The sequence below is a fragment of the Saccostrea cucullata genome, unplaced genomic scaffold, assembly GCF_032062105.1.
Source record: "Saccostrea cucullata isolate Sc308-1 unplaced genomic scaffold, CSIRO_AGI_Scuc_v1 ctg5566, whole genome shotgun sequence".
Taxonomy (NCBI): domain Eukaryota; kingdom Metazoa; phylum Mollusca; class Bivalvia; order Ostreida; family Ostreidae; genus Saccostrea; species Saccostrea cuccullata.
Window position 1 is genome coordinate 61,161 of NW_026926048.1, and position 23,742 is coordinate 84,902.

Below are 23,742 nucleotides of genomic sequence, written 5' to 3' on the forward strand. Positions count from 1 at the left end.
CCCGCTCTAAATAATGCACGTTCTCAACAATTGTTGATGCCCTAGCGTACCAAAACAACAGGACCAGGGGCCACATCGCTCACCTAAGTACTGTAGGGAGGATTAATAAAAATATTCTAGCCTCTGAAAGCTTAAATGCATTTGTAGCCCAGATCTAACCTAAACGGGGTGGGGTATGATAAGAGCATGTAGGATTCTTATCGGGTACACATGTCTTCACTGTTAATCATAATAGTTAATCAAACAATGTGGGGAATATTATCAAATCCCAAATACATATGACGGAAAACCAAAAAAAAACAAAAACAAAAACAAAAAAAAAAAAAAAAAAAAAAACCAGGCGAAACTAGTTACTGTAAACAGGGAAATTTTCGCCCCCATTTTATTTTCGCCCCTTTCACCCTACTAACATTTGGGCGAATTTAAAACGGGGCGAATTCAATGAATACAGTTTATTTTCTTAAACAAAACTGTGACTGGGCGAATTTAAAACGGGGTTAAATTCTTTGCGAGTGTGAAAGGGCGAAAATAACCCTGTATACAGTATTCATAATTATCTCTATATCGTTTTTAACGATCGTTATTGTCCTAGATACACCAAACAGACTAGATAGTGATTCCATATATTTTTATTACATTGTACATTAAAGTTGTAAATTTTGGTTTCATAAAATGTTAATCGATTTAAATGACCCCTCATATCAATTGCAATAGTCCCCACCTACTGCCGCAAAAGATTTGCATGCATATTAAGCCCAGACCTGTTTACTCTTACGATTTCGCCGTATTTTGTACGGATTTTTAGTCCAAAATACGTCTCACGTTTTGCTATTATGAAATTCGGAAAAAAGAAATAGACTTGTTTAGAATTGAGAAGTTAGTTTTCGTTATGATCTGTCTCAGTTTCATACTTTTTTAATCGCTAAAAAAAAATTCGAATTCTTAATTATGTCGGTTTGCTCAAACGCCGTATTATAAAATGATCAAGATCACGTTATTTAACCATGTTTAAGTAATCAAAAAAGCAGTTGTTCTCCATTTATATATTTAAAATTGATGGAAAGTGAAATCTTACACACAAATGCCAAATCTCACGGACAAATCTAATCAAAAATACTGAGAGACAACCATATGTGTAAACAGGTTTGTAAGCCTCTTAAGCTCATGACCTTTCGCTTGGCGAAATTTACAGGCCGGTTTCATTAAATTAAGAAATGAACTCCCGAAACTTTCAAAGCGTTATCACAGAGAAAACGCATACAAATTGAATTATCTTATAATAACTTTTTTTTAAACCAAATTTCTACTTTGTTAACATTTCAGTCTTTGCAATAAAAAAAAATAATTTAGGAATCATCATGATGGTCCTAAGAGCGTTCTTGATACTCACTATGTAATTTACATCACGCGAGAAATTGGCTTGCCTCAAATTAAATTTAAATATAAATCCAGCAAGAATATGAAAGGTATGTTTATTTGAAACTTTTGTATAATCAAAATTGGTGTTACGAGTGAACGACATAATCAAAAACGACAATATCTATTACATGTATTATTGATACTCCTGAATCAGCTGATGAATTGATTCTTCTCTCCGGCAAAGTTTCCCATCTTCTCCAAGAGGAATGTTACATATTCAGATTGTCCTTCTTCTTGTTCTTGTTAACTTCTTGAATGAATTGAAAATGTTTCCACAGCACAACGATTCCAAGACTATCGGAATCCTTACACAAAATCGTTTCGGAAGGACATGATTGAAACGCCAAGCGGAGGGTTCCTTAGACGTATACATCACGAGGGATATATAAAAATCCTTCTTTTGGTCAGTTTTCAAATAAATATATCTCTTTGAAGAAAATACACGATACACAAAATAAAGATCATCAAAGCAAAGCTGGTCACTTTCGTTTGTCCGTTATCTTGGCTTTGTGATGAAGAAGAGCTCGCTGGAAAAAAAAAATATAGAAAATCATATGAATGAAAACTTTTTTCCTATAGTACAAAAATACTGTGAAAAAATCATTTCCTCATTTTCCCCCCGTTATAATCATTGCGATTCGTTATAAATATTTTTATATAGATCTAAATAGAAATCCTTAATTAAATTGGTAATTATTGATGTAAATCATGTCGTACATGGTGCCCTTGTGGTACTAGGCGTTGTGTTAACTGTTGACTGTAGCTGAGGAACGATATCCACGGACAGCCCGTCAAACTTGCATGTAATGTTCATTTCCTTCATTTTCTGGGTATATAGAGAAGTAAATTTCACACCATTTGGAAGAGCTAAAATGTAAATCGTCATCAGTTATCAAAAGATAAAAGAAAATATATGATTTTGTTTTGTCGATACAATGACCTTGTTAGCAACTCCAATCTGTCATTAAGATTGATTGATTGTAAATGTATGTTGTTTAACGTCTTTACGAGAATTTTTAAACTCTAATCTAAAATGAAATAAAAGCCTCGTTTTCCCGAAATCCCTTTGACATCCAACTATATTTGATAGGACCAACTAGCATTGCCGCCGAAATGACAGTGTTTCAAAGTTGTTTTTTTGGGATGAGCTATTTATGCTAGTCTCGAGATTTGAAGCTAATTACAACACGCTTACTGCTGTCAAAGTAATTTGTAATAAGACATAAAAAAACACAAAAAGCATACCTAATATTTTTATTTCGAATGTAAAACAGTACATGTAGCAATGATTTAATAGAATATTAAGAATCGAAACTATTTTATAGCGTTTATATAACAAGAGGTTCATGGGCGACATCGCTCACCTGAGAAGCTTTGACCATTCTGTTCTTTACCAGATTTCCCCCTTGTAATACATATTGTGACCACAACCTACCCCACTGATCATAATTTAGACAATTTGAAATCTACACTACCCCAGGATTCTTCCACACAAGTTTCAGCTTTTCTGGTCCAGTGGTTCTTGAGAAAAAGATTTTCAAAGATTGTTCCTATATATTTCCATGTAAAACTTTGATTCCCCAGTATGGCCCCGCCCAACCCCCGGGGGTCATGATTTGAACAATTTAGAATTTACACTACCCCAGGATGCTTCCACATAAGATTCGGCTTTTCTGGCCCAGTGGCTCTTGAGAAGAAGATTTTTAGGTCACCTGAGTAACTCAGGTCACCTATTGCTATCCGTTTTCGTCCGTCGTTGTGTGTTAACATTTGAACATTTTCAGCTTCTTCTCTGAAACAACTCAACCAATTTCAACCAAATTTGGTATACAGCATCTATGGGTGAAGGGGAACAAAAATTATTGCAATCCTAAAAAACTTCTTCTTTACTCTTAGACATCATGCAGGCAAACCCTCTACCAAGATTGTGAAATTCATGGCCCCAAGGTCAGGGGCTGTAGTGCTAGGGCGGGGCTATATAGATTATATAGTGAAAATGCATTATTTCTTTGAAAATTTTCTTCTCTGCTCCTGGGTATTAAGTAAACTAACCAAGTACATAGTTATGATGAGCAAGAGTGCCTTTTCCAAAATTGTGAATTTTATGGCCCCAGGGTCAGGGGTTCTGGTGTTAGGGCCGGGCTATATAAATTATATAGTGATAATGCATTTATTCTTGAAAATCTTCTTCTCTGCTTCTGGGTATTAAAAAAACTAAGTACATAGTTATGATAAGCAAGAATGCCTCTTCCAAAATTATGAATTTTGTGGCCCCAGGGTCAGGGCTTCTGGTGTTAGGGCCGGGCTCTATTGCTCATATAGTGAAAATGCATTAATTCTTTGGAAATCTTCTCTGCCCCTGGGTATTAAATAAACTAACTTAGTATAAAGTTATGATAAGCATGAGTGCCTCTTCCAAAATTGTGAATTTTATGGCCCCAGGGTCAGGGGTTCTGGTGTTAGGGCCGATATGATTATATAGTGAAAATTTAATACATTAAATCTTTGAAATTCTTTCCTTTGCTCCTGGGTTTTATGCCAATGATCCAAGAATATATATTTATGATGAAGAAAGGTGTATCTAGCAAAATGGTTATTTTTTATGCCCGCCCCCCCCCTCCTGGGTCAGGGGTTGGGGGGGGGGGGTCCATAGTCTGAAAATAAATTAATGCTTTGAAATCTGCTCTTTGGTATAAATCAACCATTTAATGATAAAATTTGCAAAATTTTGAAATATGTGGCCCCGAGGTCAGTGGTTCCTTAGGGAGGGTGTGCATAACTGGTTATAAAGTGGAAGTGCTTTTTCCCTTTGTTACTCTGATCTACCTTTGGATATTAAGTAAATAGACTAAGCATGCTAAGTCTATAATTATGATAAGCAATGGTGCCTCTTTGAAAATTGCGAATTTCATAGCCTCTGGTTTAAAACACGAACCAAATTTAATTGTTTGAAAGTTGTTACATAATACTCAGGTGACCTATAAGGCCCGTGGGTCTCTTGTTAAATATTTTTATGTATCTGTTTTCATCCGTCATCGTCTGTCGTACATCGGTCGTTTTTAACTTTTGAACACTTTTATCTTCGTCTCTGGAACCACTGAACCAATTTCAACCAAATTTGGAATACAGCATCTATGGGTGAAAGGAAACAAAAATTGTGAATTTCATGGTCCCTGTCCCCCTGGTCCTTATTGGTGGGGCCAAAGCCTCTAAAATTAATGCAATCTTTAAAAATCTTCTTCTTTACTCTTTACTCCTGGACATCAATCAGTCAAACTGTTTGCATGCTTGTAATCCGCATTGAGTCCTCTACCAAAAGTGTGAAATTCATGGCCCTGGGATCAGGGGTCCATATATATAGATTATATAGTGAAAATGCATGATTTCTTTGAAAATCTTCTTCTCTGTTCCTGGGCATTGAATTAACTAAAAAAGTACATAGTTATGTTCAATAAGACTGCCTCGTCCAAAATTGTGAATTTCATGACCCCAGGGTTAGGGGTTCTTAGTTGCTAGGGCGGGGCTATATAGATTAGATAGTGAAAATGCATTATTTTTTTTTGAAGATCTACTTCTTTGCTTCTGGTTATTTAATAAACAAACCAAATATGTTGAATAAGGTTGCCTCTTCCATAACTGTGACTTTCATGGCCCTGGGGTCAGGGGTTCTGGTGTTAGGGTGGGGCTTTATTAATAGTGAAAATGCAATGAATTCTTTTAAAATCCTCTCTGCTCCAGGGTATAAAACTAACCAAGTACATAGTTATGATGACCAAGAATGTCTCTTCTAAAATTGTGATTTTCATGGCACCTGGGTTGGGGGTTCTGGTGTTAGGGTGGAGCTTTATTATTGATCATACACAGAAAATACATTTATTCTTTAAACGTCTTCTCTGCTCCTGATTATTAAATAAACTTAACAAGTACTTAGTTATGTTATAAAAAAGTGTCTTCCCCAAAATATGAATTTCATGGCCTTTGGGTCAGGGGTTCTGGTGTTAGGGTAGGGCTGTATTGATTATAAAGTGAAAATACATTAATTCTTTAAAAATCTTCTTCCCTGCTTCTGAGTATTAAACCAATGAACTATGTACATATTTATGATAAGGAAGGATGCCTCTTCCAGATTTATGAATCTCTGGGCCCTAGGGTCAGAGGTTTGGGTCTTAGGGCGGTGCTCTCATGATTATATAGTGAAAATGAATGAACTCTTCGAAATCCTTTTCCCCTGCTCCTAGGTATCATGCCAATGTTCTAAGTACATATTAATGATGATGAAAGGTGCCTCTTCCAAAATGGTTAATTTCAGGGCCCCAGAATTTTGAAATATATGCCCCCAGGGTCAGTGGTTCCTGTGGGATGGGGTGCACAACTGGTTATAAAGTGGAAATGCATTTTCTCTTTGTTACTCTGATCTACCTCTGGGTATTAAGTAAATAGACTAAGCATGCTAAGTCTATAATTATGATAAGCAATGGTGCCTCTTTGAAAATTGCGAATTTCATAGCCTCTGGTTTAAAACACGAACCAAATTTAATTGTTTGAAAGTTGTTACATAATACTCAGGTGACCTATAAGGCCCGTGGGTCTCTTGTTAAATATTTTTATGTATCTGTTTTCATTGTCATCGTCTGTCGTACATCGGTCGTTTTTAACTTTTGAACACTTTTATCTTCGTCTCTGGAACCACTGAACCAATTTCAACCAAATTTGGAATACAGCATCTATGGGTGAAAGGAAACAAAAATTGTGAATTTCATGGTCCCTGTCCCCCTGGTCCTTATTGGTGGGGCCAAAGCCTCTAAAATTAATGCAATCTTTAAAAATCTTCTTCTTTACTCTTTACTCCTGGACATCAATCAGTCAGATTGTTTGCTTGATTGTAATCAGAATTGAGTCGTTTATCAAAAGTGTGAAATTCATGGCCCTGGGATCAGGGGTCCATATATATAGATTATATAGTGAAAATGCATGATTTCTTTGAAAATCTTCTTCTCTGCTCCTGGGCATTGAATTAACTAAAAAAGTACATAGTTATGTTCAATAAGACTGCCTTGTCCAAAATTGTGAATTTCATGACCCCAGGGTTAGGGGTTCTTAGTTGCTAGGGCGGGGCTATATAGATTAGATAGTAAAATGCATTATTTTTTTTTGAAGATCTACTTCTTTGCTTCTGGTTATTTAATAAACAAACCAAATATGTTGAATAAGGTTGCCTCTTCCATAACTGTGAATTTCATGGCCCTGGGGTCAGGGGTTCTGGTGTTAGGGTGGGGCTTTATTAATAGTGAAAATGCAATGAATTCTTTTAAAATCCTCTCTGCTCCAGGGTATAAAACTAACCAAGTACATAGTTATGATGACCAAGAATGTCTCTTCTAAAATTGTGATTTTCATGGCACCTGGGTTGGGGGTTCTGGTGTTAGGGTGGAGCTTTATTATTGATCATACACAGAAAATACATTTATTCTTTAAACGTCTTCTCTGCTCCTGATTATTAAATAAACTTAACAAGTACTTAGTTATGTTATAAAAAAGTGTCTTCCCCAAAATATGAATTTCATGGCCTTTGGGTCAGGGGTTCTGGTGTTAGGGTAGGGCTGTATTGATTATAAAGTGAAAATACATTAATTCTTTAAAAATCTTCTTCCCTGCTTCTGAGTATTAAACCAATGAACTATGTACATATTTATGATAAGGAAGGATGCCTCTTCCAGATTTATGAATCTCTGGGCCCTAGGGTCAGAGGTTTGGGTCTTAGGGCGGTGCTCTCATGATTATATAGTGAAAATGAATGAACTCTTCGAAATCCTTTTCCCCTGCTCCTAGGTATCATGCCAATGTTCTAAGTACATATTAATGATGATGAAAGGTGCCTCTTCCAAAATGGTTAATTTCAGGGCCCCAGAATTTTGAAATATATGCCCCCAGGGTCAGTGGTTCCTGTGGGATGGGGTGCACAACTGGTTATAAAGTGGAAATGCATTTTCTCTTTGTTACTTTGATTAATCTCTGGGTATTAAGTAACAAAAGTAAACAAACTTAGTGTATAGTTATGATATAGTTATGATAAGCTATAGTGCTTCTTTCAAAATTTTGAATTTCATGGCCTTTGATTTAAAACAAGAAACAGTTCAATTGTTGGAAAGTTAGTACATGATACTGAGGTGACCTTTTAGGCCCGTGGGCCTCTTGTTTCCTAGATATTTCTATTTAAAACCTTGATTCCTAACCCCTGGGGTCATGATTTGTATAATTTAGAATTTACACTACCCCTGGATGCCTCCAAATAAGTTTCAGCTTTCCTGGCCCAGTGGTTCTTCAGAAAAAGATTTTTAATGACCCAACCCTATTTTTTCTTTTCTTGATTATCTACCCTTATGAGGGGACTTAGCCCTTCATTTAAACGATTTAAATTTCCCTTAACCAAAGGATGCTTTGTACCAAGTTTGGTCAAAATTGGCCCAGTGGTTCTTGAGAAGAAAATGTGAAAAGTTTACAGACGGACGGACAACGGATAAAATGTGATCAGAAAACCTCACCCGAGCCGAGCTTAAAAAAACTGTTCAAGTGTAACGAAAGGATATTCAATTTAAAAGATAAACTACAACTGTTTCTTTATGCCTGATTTAAATATTATAGTAATCGTATTTGTAGCACCTACGAACAAATTGCAATAATAGTGCAGATACCCAAACTTCTACATGTAGGTGAGTTAAATCTTTTGCATTTGGCAAAATTCAGAGAGATTTTTCCTTTCAATATAAACTGCTAAACCTGTATTAAATTTTCTTAATATTCAAATAAGCTGTACAGGGATTACACATTTTCAGCACCGCTCATTATAGATTTTTTTTTCAGTTGTAAATTCATAGGGGGAATTGAATAAAAAAATACCTTTAGCATCTCCGTGACATTCGTTCGTTTGATTTTTCCAGGTACAGTGTTCCAAATCGTTATCGCCAACAATACGTATACCCGTTGTGGAGAATCTGAATGCTGTATGCTCACAGGAAATCGTGACATGCGTGTTGTTATAGTAGGCAGTTGAATTGAATCCAGAAACTGATTAAAAACATATATCTTAAAATTACTATAAAATGCTATATGCTTTTGTGATATGCTTTTCTGAAGTTATATTATAGAATTACTTGTGTAATTACCATTTCGACTTTTCACATCACATTCCTGACGATTTCTTTATATTTTTGGATATATTACATGTATATATTTCAAACTCGGACGATACATACTATATTTATCAATGCATGCTTCACGTTTTTATTTTCATTTTACATCCTTAAATTAAACAAAAATTGTAGGAAAAATATGAATAATTGAATATTAAAAACATGATATTACTTACGACACGGTTTGAGGAGAATTTCATCACGGAAACTGCTACCGTTGAAACAGGTTATACTCGTCGAAAAGGTATAACCTGCGTGGATTGTGTGGTTAAATGTAGTATTAATGGTCAAACTCCCACTGCTGTTATCGTACAGATAATCCATAGAATCAAGAAAGCATGACAAATTGCCATTAATATGTCTACAAACACCTATTAGAATGGAGGCAATGTGGATTGTGCTGCTTTCTATTCCACATGGCGACCCGATCTCAACTTTCAGTTCCGATGAGTGACAAATTCCCTCAGAAAGTGTATCGGAATTGAGGATAGTTCCTACAACACCTTTATAAGAAAGAAAAGTTTTATTTATTTTAAACAACTTTTTACCAAAGTAAGGATCAGTTTTCTACTTACATATAAATACTTGTACTACATACTGTTAATACTCGAAATAATAATGAAAAAAAAGTAGAATTATTTCGAAAAGTCGACTGCATTTTTTTTTTGTTTATGCATTCACCGATTCGGGTTTCATTAATTTCATGTCTACGTTTCTCCTTAGTCGGTGTTCAGGTGTGCGATGTGACACCTGAGCAAATAGTTGTTTGGGTTTTTTTATTATTCCGACATGCATACAGTCGTACATGTACCCTACCCTTCAACTCCTATCCGCTTTGTTTTAATTGAATGGAGTTGAAGGGTAGTGTATTCAATGAATTGAACAGAAAAAAATTATATGAAACTAAACAAATCTTATACTTCTAGTAATATTAATATTCAGAATGAAGCTTAATAGTTCTTCTTTTTCATTGACTCTACCAATTACAGAATTTAAATCGAATATTCAAAACACGATCAAAAAGAAACCATGCAAAAAACAAATCCACATACATTTAAAGTTTCAGCAGGCATTTACTGTATGAAATGACATATCCAGTATACTGTTTCTACTTTTTAATTTTTTTGGTTTAATTTTTAGGCAATTCATTAGTTTTAACTCACCCTTTTGAATTAAAAAGGCTCCTCCAAAAAATAAGCCTGCAATCACTCCTAGGGAAACCATGTCTCTAATGGACAAAATCGGTACTTTCCTGTAAAATTTTTAAAGTTATTTTTATACCATGATTTATTTTTAGACAATGAGATCGTTTGTATATATATACCCGTTGACATATTTAAATCTCCATAGAGCTTACTGAACAAGCCATTTTTTATCGGTAGTGTTAATCTACACTATATCATTTAAAAAGCTACCACATATTCATTTATCAAAAGACATTCCAATGTCTCTTCATTTAAGTGAGTCGGAAAGACTTGGTTGTAATCCTTTTTGCTTTGACTCATATAAAACAATTTAAACATAATTTTATTTGAGTTATTGTTTTGAATACCCGACTCATTATATTAAAAAGAAGTCCCTGTCGAAAATGTAGTGTACGTAGCTCTACTGATTTATACTTATAACAAAGGAAAAGATAAGTAGCAGTTCAGACTTTAAAACAGCAATAAATAGAATAATGATCCTTGATTAAGTCTCTTTTTGTGCCATATTACAATAATTCTTCAACTGTAGGTGTATCTTTGAATAAAAGAAAGTGGGCGCTTAAGATGGCGATTCGGCAGGAAAAGTGGCTCATGAAAAGAATTTAAAAATATCATTGATTTATACTTTTTTTTCAAAATCCAGCCAATGACTGTGTTGTAGGTGAATGTAAAATGGGTAAATATTCAAGTAAACATGTTTGATTTTATTTGAATATGAACCTGAATATTGCCGTACGAGTCAAATGATGCACAAATCCACTCCTTTATAGCCGTTTTTCATTAATTTTGTTACTCCTGGGTCTTCTCTCTGTAGAGTTTGTAGTTTTGTGTAATTACTTTATGTACGGAAGATAACTCTATCTTGTATGCGTTTCTATATATAGAGTTATTGCCCTTGTCTTTGTCTTAGTTCCGGTTCAATAAATGGATGTTGTCTTCAATGACGAGTGTTTTATAATCTGGTTTAATCCGTATGTGTAGCCGGTGGAACGCTACATAAAATTGGCGACGAGGATATTTAACTTCGAGAAATTACGATGGCCAGTGTTTTGGTTCCAGATGTGCAAGCAATCCCGCATTTTGATGTTGCAGATGTGACAGGCATTGCATCAAAATGGAAAAGATGGCGTCGGGCATTCGAACTCTACGCTAAAGGCAAAGGCGTAAAGGAAGCTGATCAAGCTAAAGCGTTGCTTCTCCATACAGCGGGAATGGAAGTGCAAGATATATTCTTTACATTACCGGAGGGAGAAGGAGAGGATGAGTACGCCAAAGCCGTGAACTCCTTGGACAAATACTTCAAACCTCAGGCAAATGTTCCATACGAGAGGTCTGTATTTAGAAGTATGGCTCAGTTAGAACATGAAACTATTGAACAGTATATTACTCGCTTACGCCAGAGAGCAGAAACCTGTGAATTCGGGAACCGGGATGCGATTGATGAGAGAATACGTGACCAAATCATTGACAAGTGTGTTCGTCATAACTTACGCCGGAAATTACTAGAAAAAGGTAGGAACCTTACCCTTACTCAAGTCCGAGAAATCGCAAGAGCCCTGGAAGACTCTGAGAGGCAAGCCACGTCAATTGAAGGTCGCGCGCAAGGGGCCATAACCGGTGTTGTAAACAAGGTCAGTGTACAAAACAAGAAACATTTTGCGAAAAAGACAAACAGTAAATGTTTTAGTTGTGGTTATGAAGGACACTTGCGGAATGACCCTAAATGCCCCGCAAGGGGAAAGAAGTGTCATAAGTGTAAGCAGACTGGACATTTTGAGAAAATGTGTAAAACCAAAGACCGTGGAGAAAAGCGGAAACCAGGGAAAATTCATCACATTACGGACCAGTCAGGCCAGAGTGATGAAGACAAAGTGTACGCATTTCGTGTCCACCAAAATTCTGTGTTAAATGACAGCCCGGTTGTGAACGTTGGTAATGTTGACCTCAGCATGATTATTGACTCAGGGGCGAGCTGTAATATAATGGGAATGCCATTATGGAACTATCTGAAGAAAAACCACATAAACTGTGTTTCGTCCAAAGTTGAGAAAAAACTCTATGCTTATGGAAGTCAACAACCTCTGAAAGTGGCTGGGATCTTCACAGCAACTGTGAAATACAACCAAACCATCATTCCGGATGTGGAATTCGTGGTCATTAAGGGAGAAGGACAAGCCTTACTTGGTCGAGATACAGCTGTGCAGTTGGGCGTGTTACAGATCGTTAGCAGTGTTAGTGAAGCTGTCAATCTGGACAACAGAACTGTTTTTGAGAAATACCCTAATGGCTTCAAAGGTGTAGGAAAGCTGAAATCCTTTCAACTAGAAATACCAATCGACCCAGATGTTGAGCCAGTAATACAGCCTATGAGACGTATACCCTACAGTTTGCGTGACAAACTCGACAGGAAGTTGGATGAGCTACTCGATTTGGACATCATTGAACGCGTTGACAAGCCATGTGCGTGGGTGTCTCCAGTTGTTTGTGTACCCAAACATTCAGGTGATGACATTCGACTCTGTGTTGACATGCGCCAGGCCAATACTGCTGTGCAACGAGTCCGTCACCCTATTCCGACAATTGATGAAATTTTGCATGAAATGAATGGTAGTACTGTTTTTAGCAAACTTGATGTTACTTGGGCATATCACCAGATTGAGTTAAAACCAGAATCTCGAGAAATTACTACTTTTGTAACACATAAGGGTTTATTTAGATACAAACGTCTTATGTTTGGCATTAGTTGTGCCCCAGAAATGTATCAAAAGGTCATGCAACAAGTGTTGCAAGGGTGTGAGGGGGTGCACAATATTATGGATGATATCATTGTACATGCAAGTAGTCAAGAAAAACATGATAGATGTCTCGAAAATGTTGTGAGAGTGTTGTATGAAAAGGGCTTACCCTTAACAGGGACAAATGTGAGTTGAATATGTCAGAAGTTGTATTTATGGGTCATGTTTTGTCTGGTCGTGGCATAGCTCCGTCTGATGCTAAAGTCAAAGCCGTTGTCGAAGCACGCGAACCGAAAACTTCGAGTGAAGTGCGCAGTTTCTTAGGGCTTGTTAACTATAGTTAAAGATGTATTCCAGATCTAGCAACGGTAGCAGCTCCGCTACGAGAGTTGACGCGCAAGAATTCAGTTTTTAGATGGGGAAAATCTGAACAAGAGTCATTTGTAGAATTGAAGCATCATCTGGCAGATGCCAAAACGTTGGGTTTCTATGACAAATCTGCGCCGACTAAAGTCATAGCTGATGCTAGTCCTGTAGGACTCGGGGCGGTGCTGGTGCAAGAGCAAAATGGTGAACATCGGGTTCTTTCTTACGCGAGCCGTAGTTTAAGTGATACGGAACGTCGCTATTCGCAGACAGAGAAAGAGGCCCTAGCCTTAGTTTGGGCGTGCGAAAGGTTTCATGTTTATTTGTACGGTACAGAGTTTGAGCTACTCACTGATCACAAGCCGCTTGAATGTATATATTCTCCGAAGTCGAAAGTTTGTGCTAGAATAGAACGATGGGTGCTGCGAATGCAACCATACACATTTAAAGTTCGGTACATCCCTGGTCCAAGGAATATCGCAGATACACTTTCGCGTCTTGTTAAGAATGACCCTGCTCAAAAGTCGCTTGATTTAGAGGATGCTTATGTGAGGTTTGTAGCTAAAGAAGCTACCCCGATGGCGATGACAACACGTGAGATCGAGAGAGTGTCAGAGAATGATCCAGAACTGTGTGCTATAAGAGAGTGTCTTGTAAGCCAGCAATGGCATCGTATGGAATTTAAGCAATATTTGCCAGTGCGTACTGAGTTGTGTTCGATTGGTAAGTTAGTATTGCGTGGTACGCGAATTGTTATACCCTTACAGTTGCGTAATCAGGTTCTTGAGCTTGCGCATGAAGGCCATCCTGGCATTGTTGCAATGAAATCACTGCTTAGAAGTAAAGTATGGTGGCCGGGGTTGGATAAAAGTGTTGAAAAATTTTGCAAAAGTTGTTATGGTTGCCAGTTAGTGGGTCAACCGAGTAAACCTGAACCGATGAAGCGCACTGAATTGCCTTCCGCACCATGGCAACATCTTGCCGCTGATCTTTTAGGGCCGTTGCCAAGTAAAGAGTATATATTTGTGCTTGTAGACTATTACAGTTGATATTTTGAGGTTGCGATTACGAAAAATATTTCGTCAGAGAACATAACAGGTCTCATATCGAAGTTCTGTTTAACTCATGGATTGCCGTATTCAATCCACACTGACAATGGTCCACAGTTTGTTAGCGAACATTTTAAGAATTACATGTTCGAAAATGGCATTGTTCATCATAAAACAACCCCTCTATGGCCACAGGCAAACGGCGAGGTTGAGCGACAGAATAGGTCAATTATGAAACGTGTTCGGATTGCATTTGCCGAAGGCCGAGATTGGAAATCTGAACTTGACAAATTTCTTGTGATGTATCGAAATACACCACATTCGACAACTGGTGTTTGTCCGTCTCAGTTACTTTTCGGGCGTAAACTCCGCACGAAGTTGCCTGAGCTTTTTGACTATAATGTTGATGACCTTGAAGTACGCGACCGCGATGCAGAAAGGAAGGAGAAGGGTAAAATGTATTCAGATAAACGTCGTATGGCAGCCGAAACCGATATTCGTGCAGGTGACCAAGTTCTTGTGAAACAAGACCGTGAAAATAAGTTGTCTACTCCATTTAACAAGTCACCTTTTAAAGTTGTTAAGATGAATGGCAACAGTGCAATTGTGGAATCAGATCAAGGGGTACAATACAAGCGAAATGTTACTCATTTAAAGAAATTTAATGAGAGAGAGATTGAGAGTATGTGTACATCAAATGATTTACAATGTAATGAGTCACAATCTATTGTTGATGATGAAGTTCTTGATGATAACTCTGAAATGAAACTTGATACAAATGCTGATAGTAAGTCAGAGAGTGATTGTAGTTCTGCACCTGTTAATGTTGCGAATGATGCAAGTGTCCAAAATACTGATCTGAATGTCAATCAACGACCTGTTAGAAACAAGAGACTTCCGTCAAGATTTGAAGGATTTGAAATGTATTAGTGGAAAACTGTGTGTGAACTCTGGATCATGTATTGACTATTCCAAATGTACTATGAACTGAGTGTGCATTTAATATTCATGTTTTCACCATTTATGTTTGTTATATTCTTTGGAAAATAATCATATGATTTCTGTTGATACTAAGTAGTATGCCTTAAGCATGTTAAGTGTGAATTGTATTAGATAGTTCTGGCTGAAAATTATGTTTCTGAGCGAGAAAGGAAGGGATGTAGAGTTTGTAGTTTTGTGTAATTACTTTATGTACGGAAGATAACTCTATCTTGTATGTATTTCTATATATAGAGTTATTGCCCTTGTCTTTGTCTTAGTTCCGGTTCAATAAATGAATGTTGTCTTCAATGACGAGTGTTTTATAATCTGGTTTAATCCGTATGTGTAGCCGGTGGAACGCTACACTCTCTATGAATTTTAAGGTCTCGTCAAAGGTCAACATGTCCAAATATTTTTTTTTACAATAGCCCCAAAACTATGTGAGGTTTAAAGTTAAAACTTTTACAGTTTATAAATTTTTTACTAACTGTCAGATAGAAAGTATTACCTGATAAAAAAGAAATACTTGGAATAATATCAATTGAGAAAAATTCTTCTGAAAAATGCATATATTTTCAAAAAAAATTCACGTAATTAATTGATTTTTAGTGAAAACCATCATTGCAGAAACAAAATATGTTTATCAATGAAGGGCAAGTTGGACTTGGATAGCCTCTGAAAAGTTGTTTTCCCTGTTTATTTTGTCCAAATGTAAGACTTGAAAGTGAGAGTACATTGCAAATGGCGGGTTCTGTAGGGGTCTTGTCTTTATACATGTGGTGCTTTCAATTACAGTTTAGAGACCATTCACGTCCAACTTGCCCTCAATAATAAACATGTATTATTTCTACAATGTTGGTTTTCAAAAAAAAAAGGACAGAATTAAGCAGGTGCATTTTCTTTAAATATGTACATTTTCTGATACAATTTTTCTAAAAAAAAATATCTTTTTACAAAATGTTTGTTATCAAGTGATACTTTCTATCTATTAATCAATGATATATTTATAAACTGTAAACGTTTTGACTTTATACCACACATAGTTTTGGAGCTATTATAAAAATAATTTTGTAGACATGTTGACCTTTGACGAAACCTTAAATACGTATTCAGTGTTTTTAACCGTATAATTTATTCCAGTTGTTTAAAAAATGGAGAGGCGACCCAGAAATACCAAATTAAATTTTTTTCATTTATTTTCTGGTAGAAAATTGACAAAGTCCAATTGTATAGGGCTATGACTTTAAATAATGATTTAAATACTAGCTACGTATAGTGTCCCGCGGTAGCTTCATAGGTTTGTCGCTGGATATGAGTCATATCGAAGCAGCATTTTAGGTTCGAATATCTATTTATTTTATTTTATTTTCATTTTTGCTTAAAATTTTTGAATTGGTAGTAAAAAAATATCTTTGAATAAAGTTGCAAATTATGTTTTATAAATTATTTTACATTAATTGTTTTTTTTTTCAATGCGTTCACATTTTGTCATTTATAATGCTAACGTTCCCAAAGAGAAATAAACATATATGAACTTGTACTACAAAGTTACACCTGATGAAAAAATATTGAATATATTAAAAAGAAAAAACCCAACTTCGATCGTTCTGTTACATTCAATATTTTCAGTAAATTTGAAAACTGAGCACAAAAATTATTTAGTTTTAGAATTCTATTATATTCTAATAAATGTATCCAGCATTAACTTTCATGACACCTTTCAATTGAAAAAAAATATTTACAGAAATCCATTCAATGAAGTTTCTAAGCTTTTTGTATAAGATATATTAACTTAGGAGTCGGTACATGTACCAGGGAGGAGGGCGACTTATTTTGCAAAGATAGACATTTTTTATGCGTTGAACATTGGAGATTACCTTTTTGTGTTGGTTTAGCCCCCCCCCCCCCCCCCTTTTCAGTTTGCTTCCGATGCCTACGATAGAAACAACTTTGTGCTCGGACATTTAAATCTGAATTGTTTCATGTCAATGATTCCTCCCGACTGCCTATTTAGTGCGCCAACTTTCTTTTGAAGAGTTTTCAATTTTAGTTACCATGGCAGCATGGTTCATCAAAGTAAATTGAAAAAAAAAAACAAGAAAGACAATAATGTATCTTAGTGTAGTCTATCTGCATGCCATGTATTATAACATAATCAAATAAGAACTATATCTGTAATAGCATTTTAAAATTATTTTACGGAAATTTCTATTAAATTTAAGTTACCACAGCAACACTGTTCATCGAAATCAAAAAGCGATGCAAAGAATTATGTATCTGAAACACGGTGTAGTACCTAAACGGTTGCTATCAGAACAAAATAGCGTTCAGTGTTGCTATTCGAAATTTGTACGGCTGCTATCAGAAATAAATATGTTGGAGTCTCTTGGAACAAGTTGTAAAACTATGAAATCGTGACCCCAAATCAATATAGCCATTGCAAAAACCAGGTGCACGGAACAAGTAAGGCATTTCTATAAATGTTGCCATGTGTACTTTGCAGAATAGTCCTCTAATAATTTAGAATGAGTAAAATCTCCGAAGCCTGTATCAAATATCAAGTCAATACACACACAGTTTTTATGCTTTTTTAAATCATCTATTATTCAGGTTGTGTTAATTGTGGTATGTGAAGATGCGTCAATCTATAATAATACTTACATATGATTAAAAATATTTAAAAGTGTATTTTGAAAGAGATTTTTGGATGAAATACGATTTTTTAAAGTTACGGTTGCTATCAGAGTCTTAGCATATATTGCACCGGCTATAAACTGAAAACATATCTTCGGTTGCTATTTGAAAATTACTCTTATTTCCATCAATCAAATGTTAAATAAACTTATGGTAGCAAATGCCTAAAATATACTTGTTAAATATCCCACATAGCATGTGAAATACGAAATCATACGATTCCTATTATATATGCAATGGACTTTTACCAACTTAACTCAGGTACGTAACTTCGATTTTGAAAGCCGGGCGGGATGGGGGGGGGGGGGCAGAAAAGTTCAAATCTATAAAAGAACTGACATGGAAAAAAGGAAAATTGTCGAACTTCTTTCAGTAACATTTTTTTCACGCGCTAGCGCCTATCCTTCTTTGATTATACTGAAATAAAAAGGTTGTGTGTGTAGGGGAGGGGGTAACCGTATGCTTGAAGAAAGTCAACAGGCCTTTCAATAAACATTTTAAAAAGTAAAGGTTATGCTTTGAACAAAATGGGGGGGGGGGGGGGGGGGGGGGGGGGGGAGGGCGGACATGCCTGTTACTCGAATGTATACACGCAATATTCAAAACATCGACCCCCCTCGTCCTATTAAGATTTTCGCGAGTTCTTTAATTTACCTAGGTAAAAAAATGGAAAAACCCAGCCCTGGTTTGTGGTTCGATAATTATGATTTTTTGAATTCCAAAACTTTGTACTGTTGTTTTTTTTTTATCAATTTGACTAACACTTCCTATTCGTGGATAACAAAATGTTATCAATCCACAAACCTTAAAAATCCGTGCATTTTATCAATCTGGCATAATTACACAGTTGGAATATAATAAATTCAATGGTCACATGAATTAATGCTAGCAGTTTTGTATGCCCATGTATCATAGGCGTCGGAAGCAAATTGAAAGGGGGCGGGCTAAACAAATAAACCATAGATTCGCCCCAGTTTTCAATGCCTATTAGGCTATATTATGTATACATGTATCTTTACAAAAAAAGTGGGAAGGCTAAGACCCCCCCCTCCCCGTTCCGACGCATATGTGTACAGTGTGCATGTACATAGAAACTCCACTTTTCAAGTCATACATATAAACATAAGATCGAAAGTAACATACATGGCAAGTCAATCATTTAGAAAGAATATAGAAGGAACATTTAGAATACAGTTTCCTTAACTATAATTGCATAACAGATGTAAATTGAGGATGTGATTTCATAAAATTTGAAAACTTAAACCTTTTCCAATAGTAACCGGTGCTGTTGTCTAATAGTAGCCGTAACATAAGTTTCTCCTAATAAAAACGCTCTAGATTTTAAGAAACCAATCAGAGAGGGCAATGTTATAAAATAACCAATAACATTAACAAATACACAACGAACTGTCGATTCACTTTTAACAAATATCTAAAAATTTTGACGTAATTTCAATATATTTCTTACGTGCATGTAAATGTTATCAACGCTTTCGACATTTTTCGTCTTGTATATAAGCAATCCTTTAATTCATTGAAATTCTAAATATACACGTTAGTTTTAAAAGTTATGTTGCGTTCCGTAAGGTTGAAATACCAAGCAGCTAAACTTTAATAATTGAATTATTAACCATTTTGTAGAGCCAGCGAAGAAAAACACTTACAATTTCGTCCATTTTTTTCCACTAGCAACCGCTCAAATTTCGGATAGCAGTAAAGAACGCGCTATTTTTTCTGATAGCAACCGTTTAGGTACAACACCGTGTGAAAATAGTCTACTTGTGTGGTAAGTTATATTGAAATCAGCACAGAAATTTCTATTTTTAGTAACCACGGCAACACCGTTCATCGAAATCAAAACCCGATGCAGAGAATTATGTATCCTAGTGTAGTCAGTTTGTGTGTCAAGTTATATCGCAATCAGACCAAAACTGTAGAAGGAGTAGCATTTTGAAAGCGTCAAGTTATATCGCAATCAGACCAAAACTGTAGAAGGAGTAGCATTTTGAAAGCATCTCACAAAATTCGATTTTTAGTTACCACGGCAACACCTTTCATTGAAATGAAAAAACCCGATGCACAAAGTTATGCCTTTTAGTATAGTCTACTTGTGTGCCAAGTTATACTGTAATCAGACCAAAACTGTAGTATTTTGAAAGCATTTCACAGTCTACTTTTAGTAACCACGGCAACACCTTTCATCGAAATCAAAAACCGATGCATAGAAAATATTTACGAGGGACGTTCAATAAATAATGTCAGTAGCTCGATGACATACAACATACAAATCATATGACATTAAGCTTCTCTCATTATTGAATCTTAAATTAATTCATAACAGTTGATGTGACCACTTTTGATCGCATTATTTCATTGTTGGAAGCTGGAAAACGAGGGCTAGTCGATACACTGAATTAAAAGTGAATGGTAAAGATTCAATAAACTAGAGTAAAATTAAACTCTTCATTTAAGCAGTTGTAAAACTTGTTAATATCCCAAAGATATATTAACTGAAATATGTGAAATTTACAGCAACCGATGTCTGTTTTATACACACATCAACAGGTTGATTTCAATAAACAAAACTTATATAATGGGCATCAAAACTTGGTACCGTCCTTGGCAACAAGGACATACTACAACCAATGTATACAATATCTGCGAAAATTCAACAAATTATCACTGATTATGTTTTAATACCATGGCAACACCATTCATCAAAAATGGAAAATCAAATCTATGAATCACAGTGTAGTCTACTTGTATGCCAAATTACATTTACATTATAACGAGACTAAAACTGTATTTGGAGTAGCATTTTGAAAGTATTTCAAGTTTAGGTAACCATGACAACACCGTTCATCGAAATCAAAAACCGATAAAAAGAATTATGTATCCTAGTGTATTCAACTTGTGTGGCAAGTTATATTTGAATCAGATCAAAACTGTAGGAGTAGCATTTTGAAAGTATTTCACAGAAATTTATATTTTTTAGTAAACACGGCAACTTGGTTCATCGCAACCAAAAAAAAAAAGATATACAAAATTATGTATCTGAGTGTAGTCGACTTGTGTGCCAAGTTATATTGAAATCAGACCAAAATTGTAGGAGTAGGATATTGAAAAAAAATATTTACAGAAGAAAGACTGACGGACGGACGACGTACACAATACTATCGCATTAGCTCTTCTGGTCTCTGACCAGTAGAGGTAAAAATGTTTATCAAACGTTTTTTTGTAAGAATATGAATGAGAATTATGCTCGATTAAGTATTGGTAACAAACTGATAAAACTTAAATTGTGAAAAGCATCCCTATAATAAGAACCCAGTATTAAATATAAAACATTTATATTAATTGTAAAATTCTTACATAAACTAATATACAATACTGACAAATTTGCGAAGGGAAAGAAGCAAAGACACCTTTAATTTACGCAAAGTAAAACGTCCACTCCAATTCTTGGCACGTCTTCAAAAACTTAACATTTTTGATATTGATTAAAAAGGGTGGTGTACCAAAGGTATTTTTAACACTAAAGGAGATTCCATTACAACGAGAGTTGGAAAGCTATTTATTACTGAATTTGTATTTTTTCTTTTGAATAAATCGTTATTTACCGTTTCATTTTGATATAGTAAATACATTCTTACTAATTTAAAAAGTGTGAAAAAAAAACAAACTTGAGGAAATTCACAGATACGAGATAAAAAAGAAATAAATAATGATGGGTTAAATTTTTTTCATGAAAATGCATTAATAAAAAAAAAACAGAGTTGTTATGAACAGAAGTGTCCAAGTCAAGACACTACACAAGGTCTAATAATAATAGTTATACAAAATTTTGACGATTACTGTCAATGATTGTTAAGGCCGCAACTTTGCCTGTTATTGTATTTAAGATTTAATTTCATCATAATATACACTTCTTCGCGTAAACAAAGCCAGAAAATGCAAAACAAACTCTTGAGATTTATTTATATTTTTTGTGTAATTAAAAGCACTCAACTGAAACGCAGAGGACATTTTATATCCATGTCAGAATAAGAAATTACATTCACCTTTAAACATACATTTACAAGATTTTCAGAGCAATCCACACTTTTTTAAATCGTCATTCATTTTAAAATAAAAGTTAAGTTTCATCATGGAGATAAATAAAATTAAGACTTTACCTCAAGCAGTTCTCCAATTTACTGACACGCCTACAGCTCTGTTATCAATGAAATTTACCTCTTCTATGCGTTTTACTGTTTACTTCCGGGTTTGACACTCGACAGGACCACACAATTGCCTCTACCTGTGATCGCTGGGTTACAGTGCCTTTTAAATGGTTGAATACGGAATTTCCTAAATGTTTATCTCACTTTATGTATATATACACCTGTAACTATTGTCCAAACTTCGGACATTCTTGTCTTGTTTTGGAAGATCACATGACATGTGAATGAAAATCATTACCATATCAATACTTGTTTAAATTATTTTTCTTCTTTACTTTTACTTTGTACTAATTTGCGATCTCAAGATATATGTTGTTTTGGTAGCCAAAAAAATCGCAAAAATAAGAAAACATACTTTTTTTGAAAAAAGAACTTTCTGATAACATTTCTTTTCGTTAAATGTGTAGCTACGTATGTTTCCTCCGCTGATGACTTTCATCATGTATGATTAAGAGATTTAATGCATGAATGTTTAAATAGAGCTCAAAAATTAAATTTAGATAAAGATAAGCTTTAGAGAAGGAAAACTGATTGACTTTCTTGGATTCAACAAGTAAAAAACTTGAACATTCAAATTAATTGGCCACATTTTTGCGTTCTATTGCATTTAAAGTAAATATATATATACAAAATATATGGGTCTTTGGGAACAGGATAAAATGTTTCATTGTCAATAAATTTTTTAATCAATTTATAAAACCTTTTAAATAAAAAGTGAAGAGAATTTGAAACTTTCAAACCATAACAATTCAACTTCATCCAAAAAGTCACACTGCATAAATGCATTACTTCATTGTTCTACTAAACCCTGAATCCCTGATGTTTTAACGATATCATTATTGTACTTCATGCAAGCCCTTCAATATATATTAATATCACCTGAAATAAAAAACAGTAACAGAATACCTACATAAAAATCCTTTATTTGGGTAATGTATATGGATTTAAAATTAACGTAATTAAAGAATTGGATGCTTTGTCAGCTCAATTCAATTCTGATAATTTGACTACAATAAGCTGCGTCCTGCAGTATTTTAATTTTTTCCTTCAAACAATCATTCAATTTATATTTTTAAAGATGGGATTAAAGGGAGATACGAGTTTATTTGTAAAAGGTCTGAATGACTGACAATTCGAATCTGACCTAAACTTGAAGGGCCGATAATTATCTTCGGACATATTTTTATACAAAATTAAACATCAAAAATTTAAATAATTTCCATTTCACTTTGATAAGACATTCTGTAATGTCGTTACCTAGCTTCCTACACATCACTTCATTTATTTTTTATCTCCTTAGTTTACCACAATTAGCCGAGGGAGAAGTGAATCTTATGACATAATTTGTAGAATTTACATAAGAAGTGTACAACAAAACTGCGCGAGTTTTTGACTATTCATAAAAAAACGATGGTTTAAATTTTGAGGGGGCAATTAAATTAATTGACTTCTATTTGTTATTCCATATTTCTGAAGAAGTATATTGTAATTATATTGTTTACCATGTAATATTCAAACAAAATTGTAATAAAGTTGCTATAATTATACCTAGATCCGCATGTTTTTCCACATACTGATAGAAAATTTATCTTGTTCCAAGAAAAAAAAATACTTAAACAAAATCACATAGCTGATTGAGGGAAAATTGTACGGTAAGGAAAATGAATTGGCATATTTTGGAGTGATAAACAATGATTGCGTTTAATCTTGATAACATAATAATAAAAATTTTGGTGCTTTAAAAGTGTTTAAAATTGCTTTGCGAAAGAAAATCATTGAATCATGACTCTCAATAACGACTGAGATTAGTAATTTGCCTTAGAAGTTTGTTTTGAAACCTATGATAATGGAATTTGTTAAAATACTTTCACACACTTCAA

General features: G+C 34.8%; 1 protein-coding gene across 2 annotated transcripts; it reads right to left on the bottom strand.

The window, feature by feature from the left end:
- Positions 1 to 1,145: 1,145 nt before the first annotated feature.
- Positions 1,146 to 21,902, bottom strand: LOC134270480 (uncharacterized). Of its 2 annotated transcripts, none has more exons than XM_062752703.1 (6): positions 21,815 to 21,832; positions 9,773 to 9,835; positions 8,786 to 9,112; positions 8,317 to 8,484; positions 2,137 to 2,286; positions 1,146 to 1,946 (listed from the first exon to the last, which is right to left on the bottom strand). In XM_062752703.1, the coding sequence occupies exons 2-6, from the start codon at positions 9,831 to 9,833 to the stop codon at positions 1,831 to 1,833; spliced, it is 822 nt and encodes a 273-aa protein (XP_062608687.1). In that variant the 5' UTR covers positions 9,834 to 9,835; positions 21,815 to 21,832; the 3' UTR covers positions 1,146 to 1,830. The 2 variants fall into 2 exon arrangements, with proteins under 2 accessions (XP_062608687.1, XP_062608686.1); XM_062752702.1 differs by having other exon boundaries at positions 1,147 to 1,946; positions 9,773 to 9,861; positions 21,815 to 21,902.
- Positions 21,903 to 23,742: the final 1,840 nt, after the last annotated feature.

Excerpts from the sequence above, each read along its gene's own strand:
- LOC134270480 (XM_062752703.1), bottom strand. The coding sequence starts at position 9,833 with ATGGTTTCCCTAGGAGTGATTGCAGGCTTATTTTTTGGAGGAGCCTTT. Across the intron at positions 2,287-8,316 it reads ATGTCACGGAGATGCTAAAG|CTCTTCCAAATGGTGTGAAA; the intron begins GTATTTTTTTAT and ends TTTACATTTTAG. Across the intron at positions 1,947-2,136 it reads TAGTACCACAAGGGCACCAT|CGAGCTCTTCTTCATCACAA; the intron begins GTACGACATGAT and ends TTTTTTTTCCAG.